Source organism: Miscanthus floridulus, chromosome 16 (assembly GCF_019320115.1).
Source record: "Miscanthus floridulus cultivar M001 chromosome 16, ASM1932011v1, whole genome shotgun sequence".
Lineage (NCBI taxonomy): Eukaryota > Viridiplantae > Streptophyta > Magnoliopsida > Poales > Poaceae > Miscanthus > Miscanthus floridulus.
Window position 1 is genome coordinate 109809016 of NC_089595.1, and position 14681 is coordinate 109823696.

General features: G+C 47.3%; 1 protein-coding gene across 2 annotated transcripts; it reads left to right on the plus strand.

The window, feature by feature from the left end:
• The first annotated feature begins 3062 nt into the window (after window positions 1–3062).
• Window positions 3063–7803, plus strand: LOC136512394 (uncharacterized). Of its 2 annotated transcripts, XM_066506360.1 has the most exons (5): window positions 3063–3398; window positions 3474–3750; window positions 3903–5066; window positions 5178–5260; window positions 7323–7803. In XM_066506360.1, exons 2-5 carry the CDS (start codon window positions 3499–3501, stop codon window positions 7585–7587), a joined length of 1764 nt encoding a protein of 587 aa, XP_066362457.1. In that variant the 5' UTR covers window positions 3063–3398; window positions 3474–3498; the 3' UTR covers window positions 7588–7803. The 2 variants fall into 2 exon arrangements, with proteins under 2 accessions (XP_066362457.1, XP_066362456.1); XM_066506359.1 differs by having other exon boundaries at window positions 3366–3750.
• Window positions 7804–14681: the final 6878 nt, after the last annotated feature.

A 14681-nucleotide genomic window follows, 5' to 3' on the forward strand; every position in this document is an offset into this window, starting at 1 on the left:
GTCCGATCGGACGTGATCGGATGCAGCCCCAGCGTCCGGTCACTCTCCAGTGACACTGCTTCGTTCGACAATAGGACCAGACACTGCCTCTAGTGTCTGGTCACTTTCAGAGCCAGCGTCCGGTCGACAGACCGACGCTGCACACTGACTGCCACTACTGACCGGACGCTGAGCCTCAGCGTCCGGTCACTGCGTGACCAGAGTCCGGTCCACTCTGTGGGACCTTTCTCATCTCCGTTTCTTCACCGAGTTGATCCACATCAACTCCAACTTCATCTCCTTTGTAAATGTGCCAACACCACCAAGTGTACACCACCATGTGTATGTGTGTTAGCATTTTCACAATTATTTTCCAAAGGATTAGCCACTCAACTTGCCATGCCACTCAATCCTAGCGACGATGCAAAGTTAGATCACTCGAGTGGCACTAGATGACCGATATGCAAACAAGTTTGCCCCTCTTGATAGTACGGCCATCTATCCTAAACCCGGTCATCAACTTCTCTACACACCTATGACCGGTGAAATGAAATGCCCTAGGTTATACCTTTGCCTTGCGCATTCCATTCCATCTCCTCCAATGTTGATGCAACACATGCACCAACATGATCAACAATGATATGATCCACTTCATATCATCACGTGATCATATTGGTTCATCGATCTTGACATTCACTTGCTTTTCACCGTTGCCTTCGTCCATCGGCGCCAAGTCTTGCTCAAGCTTCACCGCCACGCGGTCCATCGCTCCAAAGCCTTCGACTTGCCCTTCACGCTTGCAACCGGTCCATCAAGCCAAGTCTTGTCTTGATCTTCTCCACCTTGATCACATGACTCAATGTCATGTCTCATGTGCAATGAGCTCCTTCATCATCACATGTGTGAGCTTTGCAACATCTCCAAGCCATTTTCACCTTCATGGCATATGTTGCTCACACACATGTACCTATGGACTAATCACCTGTGTATCTCACATAAACACAATTAGTCCACCTAGGTTGTCACTCAATTACCAAAACCACACAAGGACCTTTCAGGGTCCAATCACGATGAATGGGAATCGCCGTCCCCAGGACACACCGTGGGCGACAAAAGAAGGCCTTGAGTCCTCCCATTCGAAAAAGCCTCTGAAGGAGTATTCTACTCCTCCGTAGGCTCGGGGGCTACTGTCGGAGACCAATACTAGGGTACCCGAAGAGGAGGAGCTAATGGCCATCAACATTGATTCATCCGAGCAGTCAAGAGCGCGACTACAACTCCAACTGACCCCTAGGTGCGCGCGCTCGACCCCGAGGCCACGGGCTCTGCCTCACCCGACCCCTAGGGTGCAGGCTCCGCCTCGCCCGACCCCTCGGGTGTGGGCTCCGTCTCGCCCAATGGGGTCCCATACCGCCGCCGACCACTCTAGGTCCAAGCGTATGGGCCTAGGTCAAAACTCTGACACCAAGGAAGAGACCGGCATGCCCTGATATAACCCGTGGCCATGACAGGCCATACCTGAGGATTCACATCAAGAACAGCATCGGGCGTGCTGATCTATTCTGCCTAACCCTCGTACTAATGCTGACAGGCGCATCAGTTCACCACGACGCCCGCCGGGGCAGAATGGGATGCCATGACCGGTAGATGACGCCTGCACATGGCGTCAGTGATGAACAGGGCCACAACGTGGAGCCGTCCCTGTTGACATCTACAGGATCGATAGGACCCGTATGAAGGAGAAAAAGGACCTGGCGATCCTGGCAGCCTTCTCTCTCTCTCTCGTTCTTCTCCTTTTCCTCCGCTGTAACCCGCTCTTTCCCCTGGCCTATAAAAGGGAAAGCAGGGCGTCCCATGAAGGGGATCGACCCATCGAAAACCGATCAGATCCAGATCCGCACAAAAGCACGACACGAACACACGGCTAAGCAGCACTCGAGCTCTCAGCACCCGTTCACTCCTTCCACCAGAGACTTGGAATCCTTTCCCTCTCTCACCCGTTTGTAACCCCTACTATAAACTTTTAGTGCTAGTAACACGAGCAGCAGCAATGAACTGGCCGTAGGGACTTTCTGCCCTAACCATAATAAACCTCGTGTCCTCTAAGCACACCATCCGAGCCAGACGCGCAATACTACAAATTTACTCATCGGTGGTAACTCGAAACACCGACACCGCCACATGAGAAGTGCTTGGCCACCTCCCCCGCCACTGCTTGGAAGGTCCTCACTCGCGCTGTCGGTCGAAATGTCCTTACTCGCGCCGCTGCTCAGAAGGCCATTGCCCTTGCACCGCTCATAAGCTCCTCTCCTGCACTGCCACCCAAAATCTGCTCACTAGCGCCAGCTCCCTCAAGCGGATCTCCTCTCCCGCGCCGACGCCCGCCCGTATAGCTCCTTGACCGCGCCGCTCTAGAGCCACCTGACCGCAACATACGCCGAGGACGATGCCTCACTCCATACAAAAGGGACAGCCCGTACCTTGGTTTCAGGGGACGGGCTTGCCCCGCATCTAATGCAAATCTTTGCTCGAGGACAAGCCTGTTCTACATCGCCCTTGATCCAAACAACATGGAAATAGGTACTGTTCCATCCTATTTTGTTCATCCCCCGAGGTGGAGCTACAATGACTCATGAGTGTTCCCAGGAATATTCAGTTTTTTGGTAGAACATCAAGTATATATGTATGTATACATTCATATGTACAATTTTATATTGAAGTTGTTTTCTGATTTTTAGAGTGAAAACTTAGAGCCTGATTGGTTGATAGCCAAATTTGGTTGCGAAAACTTAGATAAGCCAAGATTTTGACAACTATTTGGTTTGGTACCACAATTTGCTAATATATCTCACAATTGACATGCCAAATCTATAGCAAATATTTTTGACCAAGTTTTGACAATTTTTTCTTGCCAAATCTTGGACATAGCAAATTTTGGTAGTGGACCAATCAGGCCCTCAAGCCCATAGGCGACACACCGACACCTATCTATCCTCCTCCCCTTTTCCAGACCGGCCCAAACGGCCCGCGAAGGCCAACGGTTGCACACCCCTACCGAGTGTCGACTGTCGACCTCCCGATTCTTCTCAGGGTCTAACGGTCGCACGCCCAACAAACCCCTGTCCCCAGAGGCCAGAGATTCCAAAAAAAACGATCCCCACTTCCCCAATCTCTATCTCCACGACTGGAGTTCGGTGAATCTGTAGTAGGGGCGGCGGGGCGCACGGCCGACGGCGCTGCTCTTGGCCGACGGCACCTCTTGCCAACGCCGAACGCCGGGTCCCTGGGTTGGGCTGGTCACTTGCACCTGGGCGGCTGGGGCTGTGGTGTGGTGGCCGGCGGCAGCCAGGAACAGCGGCCTGCGCCAGGCGTCAGGCGAGGAGACATTTGCGTCAGCGCGCGGAAGATGGCCGCCGTTGGTGAATGACAACTTTGCATCTCCTTCTCTTCCGCTCCCAGTTCTGCTCGTTCCACTGAGAGGCAACAAATCCTAGGGTTTCTGCTTCCAATCCGCCGCCGATGCCTGGCGCCAAAGAGCTGGAAGCCGCCCGGCGCGTGGCGACCCTCACCTTGGCGGAGCTCGATATCTCCTCTTCGACGTCCCCTCCTTGCTCCAACCTCCCGGCGCTCCTTCGCTGTTGCCTCCAGTTGCTGCCTCTTCTCAACGCCGGCGATCCAAGCCTAGCGGCTCGATGCTGCCACGGCCTCCTCGCCTCCCTTCGCGCTATCCTCTCTCGGGATCCTTCGCCATCCCTCCTCCCTGCAATCGAGGTACCCGTTTCAGTACCCTCTCTTTAGTTGGTTGCGTCCATTCCTTTTACCAAAGATTTAGGAACTAGTTTCAAGTGCTGATTTCCCGTTCCACTGAAATGTTCTATGAGTTGATTGGTTTGGATAGTTGAACTTTCTTCTGGTTCTTGCAGGTCTTCGCTGAGAGTGTTGTTGCTAGTGGCCAATTGAGGAGCTGCTTGGTAGCAGCCACCTATGCTGCACCGGAAGGATCAAGGATGTTCACTGAGGCCCTGCCATACGAGGATGAGCACATCATGCTTGAACTTGTGTGCCGCCACTTCATTTCATCATTACTGGATGAGGGGGCATTTGAGGTGTTTGTGAGTGCACTTTCTTGGTCGGGGAAGGCATTGCAGCAGACACCAGAAATCAGCTTTCAGGGGGCTTTAGCGCTGGTTCAAAGGACCTGGTTCTTCTCGTTGCCAGCTGTTGTACAAGCACATCTCTTACTGCTCATGTCTAGATGCACCAGTGATCAAAATCTTAACTCGCATATGCTAGCATTTCAGTATGCCATGAAACTTTATGTCAGATATTTACCGGCATTGTGTGTTTTCAACAGAACTGGTGGTGCAGAAGCCCCACTGAATTATTTGGGCATGAAAAGACCTTTTTATAGTTGTATCAAAGATACCACTGAGCAGAAACTCAGAAGTCAGATCGATCGGCTGCTTTCGTTTTGTGAATTGCACTCTGGTGATGATCTTCCCATCGGTGTGAGTGATATTGGTCGCGTAATTGAAGAGAACCAGCATATGTTTCATGAAAAGTTCAGGCAACAATGTACTGTGGTTGTGAAGGCCATATTGTCTAGTATCCTGTGCTGTGCAAAGCAAAAGGAGGTGCTTGAACCTGATGCTGAAGTATCTGATGAGATTATTTGCCTTGCTGCAGCACTTAGGGTAATGGGCTCCTCAATGCAACACATCCTGCACCATTTCAGCCAAATGAGGTCGGCCACTGACAAGAAACATAACAAGGAGTACAAGATTATATATGAAATTATTAGTTTGCTTGGGCAATATGAAACAAATGAGCTTCATAGATATGACCTGGCTATTACTGGGAAGTCTGTGGACAGTGAAAGTGCCTCAATGCTAATGTTGACTCATTTTGCTAGTTTATCAACTTCTTGTTTAAGGAAGCTTGGCTTCCTGTGGAAAGGTTGTATTATCATGATGATGATGGCCACAAATCTTATTGCTGAAGAGCAAAGTTTGAGTACATCTGATCTCCCTATGGATGTCTCAAAAGAACCTGCAGTTTTCTGCAATACCAAAGTGGGGATCTCAGAGGTAGCACTTGCCTATATATCATATATTGATCCTTCCTAGTTCATATTGAGTTGCCTTTTTTGCATTATTTTATTTCTACAATATCATTTCATTTGAGTACCATGTATGCAGGTTTCTGCTCGGACTAAAGAGATAATATTACGGTATAAAAGCATGCGTGGTAAAGGCAGGCACTTTTATGCTGATGGAATCAGGTAGGTTCTGCAACTATATTTTCAGTTATTGAAGCTTTAGGTCCACAATTGAGAAACTTGTCTTTGTTTTATATCTTAATTTGGAAATGAAGTCAAGAACAATATCTTCTAACCCCTCCGTTCCAAACTATAAGACGTTTTGGCTTTTCTAACATAACTTCTACTATGCACTTAGATGTACACAATGTCTAGATATATAATAGAAGCAATGTATCTAGAAAAGCCAAAAATGTCTTATAATTTGGAATTGAGGGAGTAGTATTTATCTTAGCTTCTTTCTATTCTCATTTCTGTTACAAGTAAGTGTTTACTTTTTTTTTTTTTTGTGAACTGGAAGTTAATCCTTAGGGAAGAGATTTCTTTTTGAGGTTGCATCAGTAATGCTTTGATATAAAAAAATGACATGGATGCGCTTGAACACATGGAAAGCTTTGTAGATAATAGAACAGTAACGGGTTAAAGAAATTTTGATGGCAAACATAGTACATGCTCCATCTTGTTATGAACGACGTATAGGAATATGAAGTAAAGAATCAAACCACAGAGGAGACACACGATTTAACGTGGAAAACCCCTCCGATGTGAAGGGGAAAAACCACGGGCACCAGCCAGCAACAATCTCACTATCTCAAGAGTTTTGGGTTACACGCCTATGGCGGCTTACAAGAGAATCAAGTCTCCACGAAACCCTAGCAAGGGTATATATACCGCTACGCTCCGGCCCAAGCCTCCGGCGACGGGCCTCCGCTTCGCTCCGTCAGAAGCCTGGCCTATATCCTGGAGTGAATTTGGAACAACTCCAACACATCTATTACTAAACTGAATTTGCTTACAGAAACTGAACATTTTTACCAATGATATACACTAAGGGCATGCACAATGGTGCCGCATCAGCCATATCATAACCATGCAGATTGGCTAAGTCTTAGTTGGACGTGGGTGTGAGGGAAAGAGGTCTTCTCTTAGAGATTTTGTGGTGTCTTCCAGTTCTTGCATAGTTACATTTATTCAATGGAAACACAATACTAGATTTAAATCTTGTAGACCCGTGACATTTTATTTTTGCATACTTTCTCCATCCCAAAATATTTGCACGTCTAGGATGATGGTGAGCAGATTAGTTGCGGTGCAGAACTCATGAACGAGTGCATGGGAGCTTTCTGGATTCCCCTGGACGGAGGGATAAGACCGTTGGTTTTTTTCCAGAGAAGTTGTTTTTTTTTTTATTTTGTTGGTCTCACGCTGATGGGACTGGTGACGGGCAAGAGCAGTAGTGCTGCACATTGGATCTCCCGAACCTATATCACCTACTATGTGGCCTTTTATTTTGGGACAAAATTTGAATAATAGAAGTCCAAATATTCTGGGATGGAGAAAGTAAGTTAATACTCTATTAATAATATTATTAAAAACAACACTATTGTGTATGTCCCTTTTCCCATTCTGGCAAATACACTTTGATTATGTTTCGGTTATGCGAACTTAATGGGGGCCATGCATTATTAACTTGGATTTACTGGGGCCACGAATGTGCCCCAAATTAGCACCCTGAGGGACACTACCCTCTTCTCCCATTTGACCAGTAATTCCTGGATTCCTGGTGACTATTGGTGGGTGTATAGCAATTTTAATCAATAAATGGCGCAACATTGATATTAAGACCAGAATGCTGTATAGAGTTCCATTTAAATGTATATTATAATCTTTTTTGAAGAAACTGTCTATAGGAATGTCAAAAGGACAAGTAGTCTTATAAAAAAAAATGAAAGAAAGAAAAGGTACAAGTAGAAGATGTCAAAAAGAAACTCTGGAATGTTTAGTGGTTTGTACCACTATTATTTGCATCTTGTTATATGTAGTCAAGACAATTTAAGCCCTTCTACCAAATTTGATCAGAGTGAGTTCCTATAGATGAACAAATTGATGATGGTGGACTGTTTTGTCGTTCTCATCTTTAGACACTTTTTTTTTGAACATGTCGGAGTAATACTAGTTTCATGTGTCGTGTGTGTCTATTAGCTGCTAATAATTGCTTATTTTCAATTATGTTATCTTGTTGCAGTTTGGGCACCCCTGAGGAATGTAATTCCAGAGTTGGAAAGGCTAATGGTCAAAGGTTTTTTGAGTGTCATCCTGAATACTCACGAAACTCGTGGGCTGATATACTGGATTGCGTTGAATGTGAAGAAGGGAAAGATTATTCAAATGCCTTGAAGCAACAGCAAAAGTTTAAGATGTTTAAATATGGGAAATGGCTCAACCAGAGACAATCTAAACGGCAATCTACCATGGATATGTTGGGACTGAAGTCAAGGAGAAGGAGCTAGTGTGGCGAATTTGCTGTCTATCGTGCCGCTTAGATCATCAAGAATGCCGGGAAATCCCAGCTGTATAGCTGAATGTCTGAATTCCGTGAGCGATCTTGTCAGAAACGCTAGTCTTGGTCGCTACTTGTAGTTCAGTTCGGTGGCTGACCCACCGCGTGCAACTTTGTTGAATTGGCAGGCAACCGTTTGGCGCTATAAAAGGGTTTTACTGTGGTATTGTGGGAGTGAAGCCTATTGGCGTTCCGTTGGATGAACGAAATAAGAGGCTAGAAATGAACGTTTTAGCTGGCTAGAGCTTCAAAACTTGGCTTGTTTAGGTCAGTCAACAACTCAATATAATCATTACCCGCCAAAAAAAAAAGAACTCAATATAATCATTCCGTCAGGGAAATGAAAGCTTGCATTGAGCACTACTGCCGCGGTGAAGATGCCAAAGGCATCAATATTTGCCAGAACAATAGAATTTTCAATAATAGACGACACATTATTTGCGAGAACAATAACAGACAGCCCTAGTGTACTACTACTAGTACTACTCAGCATGCTGTCTAATAATACTCTAATCCCTCGATTGCTGCCAGGTGCTTAAACCACTAAGAAGGTTGACTAATGAACATATACTACTATGCTGCACAGGTCAAACCTTTCCAATCCAAACAACTATCTGTCAGCACCCGTACCACTACATCAGAGGATAACGGGAACGACGACGGCCAGCCTGATGTTCACGGCGACATTCAAGCCGAGCATGGGCCGCGTCGAGGAGGGCGTGACTGCAGGCCCAACATACGAGTCCATGGGCCGGAGTGGAAGTGACTGACCACCAGCTGCGCGAGAGTGCCGTGTCATTTCAATATATGTAATCGGAGAGAGAGGGGGGATGATAACAATTATTATAAATAAACTCTGTAACTCTCAAGCACTCCTCTGTTCTTCGTCTAAGAACTCATCCTTCCCCAGAATTCCTACTTGTTCTTCTGATGATTACTTGCTATCCTGTATCCCCTACTCTTCTGCTTACATCTGGTGTCAGAGTCCTTCGATCCCTCCTTCGATTTCTTCCGCCATCCTTTGTCCTATCTTCGATTTGTCGATAGCTTACAAACGCCTTGGGTCGTAGAGATCGAATCGATTCCCCTCGATCCCGATTTTCGTAATTCCCGGGCACATGAGCAATTCGTTTCGATTACCGGCGCTGGATCGTCAGCGCACCCCCCCCCCCCAGGCACGGCCTGCTACCTCGGGTTGTGCCAGCCCAGGCCCATACGCCACCAAGCCGGGCCATGCTCGTGTTGGGCCAAAATTGCGGGTTTCGTGCTGGGCCATCGTACCGCAGGCTGCATGGACATTTATAGGATCGATCATTCCTCGACAACGCTATGACGTCGATAAGGTTAATCTCCCAACCACCTTAGGCGTTGGAGCAGACCACCGCGCGTTCATCTGCGGGTCTCACAGCTGCTCGGTCCAGCGGGCACCACGTCGAAACGACTCCACGGGCGGATGGTATTAGGGAGAACTCTTCCCAATCCCATTCCCTGACCAATGGTATGCATTCTGAGCCCAAACCTGAGGTTTTGCTGTTTCATGGAGAAGCTTATGATGTTCATACTCATAACCATCCTCCTGATCCTAACCCACCCAATCTTGGCAAACTACCCAAGCAAAATTTTCCCATCTATGAGAGGGAGACTACTTGTCTGTGGATATCTCAGGCTGAGGATTACTTCGACATGTATGAAGTACCTCCATGCCAGTGGGTCAAAATTTCTCACATGAACTTTCGTGGAGCAGCCGGTCACTGGATCGAGTCCATTCCCCAACCAGATCGCCTACCCTAGCCTGATTTCTGCAAAATGCTCCACGATCGCTTTGGCTGTGATCAGTGTGACAAGCTTGTGCACCAAATGTTCCATATAAGCCAAACTTCCACTATCACTGACTATGTCGATCATTTTTTCATCCCTCTTTGATCAGCTTAAAGCCTATCAACCCAATCCTGACATCCATTACTTCACCACTTGTTTTGTGGATGGGTTACGGGATGATATCAAGATGGTTGTTACATTTGCAGCGCCCTTCTACTCTTGATACTGCGTACTCGTTGGCTCTATTGCAGGAGGAAGTGGTAGCTTCGACTCCAAAGACTGACACCACCAGGTTAGGGTTCAGACCACAGCACAAACCAGCGCTAGCACAGCCGCGGCTGCCTGGTGCTGACAGGGTGATGGGCAACAAGGCTCCTGCCAAGGGCCAAGATGACAAGCTTTCAACACTTCGGGCCTACCGCCGTGCCCGGGGTCTCTGTGAAGTCTGCGCCAAGAAATGGGTGAGAGGACACAAATGTGTTGCTACTGTTTCACTGCAAGCAATACAAGAAGTTTGGGCTTTCTTCAATATTGAGCCAACCTCTGATGAACCTGATGAGCAATTACTTCTGGCCCTGTCACATGATGCTCGCACTATTCGGTTTCACGGCACTGTTCATGGGATTTCTGTTGTCGTGTTGATTGATTCTAGGAGTTCTTCGTCATTTCTGGCTGCTTCCATTACTGATCAATTGCCTCAACTGGCTCAGGTTCCTGTGAAAGCTTCAGTGAAAATTGCTAATGGACTGATCTTGAGCTGTACATCTGCTATTCGGGACTGTCAGTTTTCTTTGCAGAGTCACCCATTCCAGCATGATTTAAAGATTCTTCAGTTGGACTCTTACGACCTGATTCTGGGCATGGACTGGCTCGAGCGATACAGCCCAATGGAAATTCACTGGAAGGCTAAATGGATCTCTTACCTTGTGATGGTACTCAGTTGGTGCTTCATGGGCTTTCTGCCACATCTACAGCTGACATGGTTTTCCAATTGCTTTCAGTTGAGATGCTGTCCAATTCAGTTCAGTCAGATGTGTTACCATCAGACATTCAGCATATTCTTGATGCTTTTCCGTAAGTATTCACGGTGCCTGACAGCTTACCACCAAAGCGCGCCTGCGACCATGCTATACCGCTAATCAGTGGTGCTACACCTGTTAATGTTCGAGCCTATCGATACCCACCCCAACTGAAGGACGAAATTGACACACAAGTTCAGAGTATGCTAGCTCAAGGCTTAATCCAACCTAGCTCTTCGCCGTTTTCTTCACCCGTGTTGCTTGTTAGGAAGAAGGACGGTTCATGGCGCTTTTGTGTTGACTATCATTACTTGAATGCCTTGAAAGTCAAGTCTGTGTACCCAATCCCAGTGTTTGATCAGTTAGTGGATGAACTTGGACATGCTAAATGGTTTTCAATCTTGGACTTATACTCTGGTTACCACCGGATACGATTGCAACCAGGTGAAGAACATAAAACTACCTTCTCAACACATGCAGGGCATTATGAGTTTATTGTGGTTCCCTTTGGACTCTCTGGTGCACCGGGAACTTTCCAAGGTGCCATGAATGTCACTCTCAGCCCTTTACTGCGCAAGTGTGTCATTGTATTTTTTGATGACATTTTGGTGTACAGCTCTTCCTATGAGGAACATTTACAACACTTACAACAAGTGCTAGATCTCCTCGCCAAAGACTGCTGGGTTGTCAAGATCAAGAAGTGCCAATTTGCCAAACAAGAGATACACTATCTGGGCCATGTTTTAAGTGGTGGAGGCGTTCATACCGACCCCGCCAAGGTCATAGCGGTTCAAGAGTGGCCGCAGCCAGCCAACGTTCATGAGCTACGTGGATTCCTGGGTCTCGCCGGTTTGTACAGAAAGTTTGTCCCCAATTTTGCAGTTATAGCGAAGCCGCTCACTAACTTGCTCAAGAAACACACCTTATTTGTGTGGACCTCTGAACATTAATTGGCTTTCAATACTCTCAAGCAAGCTCTTTGTTCAGCACCGGTTCTGGGGATTCTAGATTTCTCACAAGTCTTTGCCATTGAGACTGACGCCTGTCAGACTGGTGTAGGGGCAGTGCTGTTGCAAAATGGCCACCCACTCGCTTATGTTAGCAAGCCATTGGGCGCCAAGAATCAGGGCCTTTCAACATATGAAAAATAATATCTAGCCATCTTGATAGCAGTGGGTCAGTGGCGCTCTTACCTACAGCTGGCCGAGTTTGTTATCTACACTGATCAGAAAGCATTGATTCACCTCAATGATCAACGATTGCATACAGTTTGGCCGCAACGGGTATTCACCAAGTTATTGGGGCTGCAGTACCGTATCATCTATAAAAAGGGATGTGATAACAGTGCCGCTGATTCTCTGTTTCGCAGGGCACATCCTGAGGAAACCTGCTGTGCCATTTCTGTGATTACACCGCAATGGTTGGATGAAATCATCTCCGGGTATCAGCAAGATTCCCATGCAACTGCCTTGCTTGCTAAGTTAGCCACAAGTCCTGATGTCGTACCCAATTTCACCATTGACAAGGGGCTACTTAAGTTCAAGCAACGAATATGGGTCGACAACAACCCTGCCTTGCAGCAGAAATTGATTCCGGCATTGCACAGTTTGCCAGTGGGGGACATTCAGGCGCGCCGGCAACCATCAAACGCATCTAGTCGCTTTTTGCTTGGCCCGACATGAAGAAACTTATTACTGCCTTTGTCTAGAGCTGCCCAACATGTCAGCAAGCCAAATAGGAACGAGTCAAATATCTAGGGCTGTTACAGCCACTGGCAACTCCTTCGGCTGCATGGCAGGTTATATCCATGGACTTTGTTGAGGGTTTACCAATTTCTCATGGATTCAATTGCATCTTAGTAGTGGTTGACCTCTTCTCCAAGTACAGTCATTTTGTCGCTTTGAAGCATCCATTCAGTGCGCTATATGTTGCTAAGATATTCATGCAGCACATATATCGTCTCCATGATCTTCCAGCAGCCTTAGTGTGAGATCGTGATCGGATCTTCACTAGCCAGCTTTGGCGCGAGTTGTTCCGTTTGGCAGGAGTCGATCTTCGTCTTAGTTCCACATATCATCCGCAGTCTGACGGACAAACGGAACGAGTGAATCCATGCATGGAAACCTTCCTCCGCTGTTTTGCTAATGTTGTTACGAGCAAGTGGTTTGATTGGCTGCATCTTGTAGAATACTGGTATAATATAACTTGGCATTCGACAATTAACAGATCTCCATTTGAAGCCTTGTATGGTCAGTCTCCCAGGCAGCTCCGTATTGATTCCACCTCTGCCTGTTCAGTTGATACTCTTGATGACTGGCTTCAGCAGAAATCAGCTATGCAGTCTCTGATACAGCACCAGCTTAGCCGTGCCAAGAACCAGATGAAGACTCAAGCTGACAAGAACCGCACTCAACGTTCATTCAGCGTGGGTACATGGGTTTACATCAAATTGCAACCCTATATCCAGAGTTCTGTCGCAGCACGAGCCAATCAAAAGCTTGCTTATCGCTTCTTCGGCCCTTTCCTGATCACTGACAAAGTTGGAACTGTGGCTTACAAGCTGAAGCTGTCGGATTCATCTTTCATCCACCCGGTGTTTCATGTTTCTCAATTGAAGGTGGCGGTACCAGTAACCCATACTGCTCAACCATTACCCTCTTCACTCGATGGTTTGCAGGTTCCTGAGCGCGTGCTGTAGAAACGCGTCGCCAAGGTCGGTGCCGACATCCGTCTTCAAGCTCTCATCTAGTGTCAGGCATGCCATCTTCTCTGGCCACCTGGGAAGATATGGAGGAGGGGATGTCAGCATCCGTACCACTACATCAACAACCCAGGAGGATAACGGGAACGACGATGGCCAGCCTGATGTTCACGGAGACATTCAAGCCGAGCATGGGCCGCGTCGAGGAGGGCGTGACCGCAGGCCCAACATACGAGTCCATGGGCCGGAGGGGAAGTGACCGACCACCAGCTGGCGAGAGTGCCGTATCAGTATATGTAATCGGAGAGAGAGAGGGAGGAGGATAACAATTATTATAAACAAACTCTGTAACTCTCAAGCACTCCTCTGTTCTTTGTCTAAGAACCCATCCTTCCCCAGAATTCCTGCTTGTTCTTCTGTTGATTACTTGCTATCCTGTATCCCCTACTCTTCTGCTTACACTATCAACATCTGCTGCTCCAACGGTGCAGCACTAACCACGCCGTTTACAACAAGCCGGGTCAGAGAGTCTCAGAGAGGCCACCTGGGCACCTGGCCACGGTTACACCACGCAGGAAGGACGGCAGACGAATGGTTCAGGTTCATTTCATCGTTCATTCGTTTGTTCCAGAACAACTCGCTCGATCACCGCCCACGTGTCCAACGTGATCGATTGATTCGGCAGCTCAGTCCACGCGCAGCGCAGGCACAGCAAGCACGGCGTGTTCATAGCCTGGTGCTGGTAGTACTAATATTATTCTGCCCGTTCAGGTCACCACTGCATCTGCATCTAGCTAGGGGCAGGTTCCCGGCAGCTTCGTCGGCGACATTCTTTACGACGAACTGATGATGGATCATGTGAATGTCAGCTGCTGATCAGCTTGAGCCGGTGGAATTATTCGCGTCGCGCGGGCAGGTTCCGTGGTCAACTCGCACCTATCCTTTTCGTCGATCTCTTTAACTATCTATACTCTGCGTAGTCATTAACTTTTCAGACGGGATTGTCTCTGTCAGTGCGGTTTAGAGTTGCCGAGTTCAGAAGATTGGATGTGAACTTGAGGAAGACTTTGTTTTATATGGAGGAACCGGTCCTGGAAACCTGTGTGATCTAATCTAGCATGAGTTTATCGAGTCGTTTTGTCGGCCGATTATTATTGTTTTTAATAAAAAAACGTCGGTCGATTAGGTGTCCAATTTAGAAAAATTCCCATCGAATTGTTTGTTGAGTTTTCGTAATTGGAGTCTTTGGACTTGTTGCCTGCCGAATGTTTCCACCGAAAGATGGAGAAACTTACACTGAATTTCAATTCATGTCTGTGAGGCACCACCACCCAGCCTCGGCGATGTAAAAGATGATCCCTGCAATTGCGTCGAAATGTACTAGTTACGCTATCCCTTGACTTCAGATGAAAAAGAAGGAATCTTTCTTGTCCACTGCTGTACTGCTGTGTGCCTGAAATAGCCAAAGAACCAACAGACGACACACAGTGTGTTGCACACACTCCC

Coding starts and splice junctions, on each gene's coding strand:
- LOC136512394 (XM_066506360.1), top strand. CDS start 3,499: ATGCCTGGCGCCAAAGAGCTGGAAGCCGCCCGGCGCGTGGCGACCCTC. Junction 3,751..3,902: donor CCCTCCTCCCTGCAATCGAG/GTACCCGTTTCA, acceptor TGGTTCTTGCAG/GTCTTCGCTGAGAGTGTTGT. Junction 5,067..5,177: donor CCAAAGTGGGGATCTCAGAG/GTAGCACTTGCC, acceptor CCATGTATGCAG/GTTTCTGCTCGGACTAAAGA.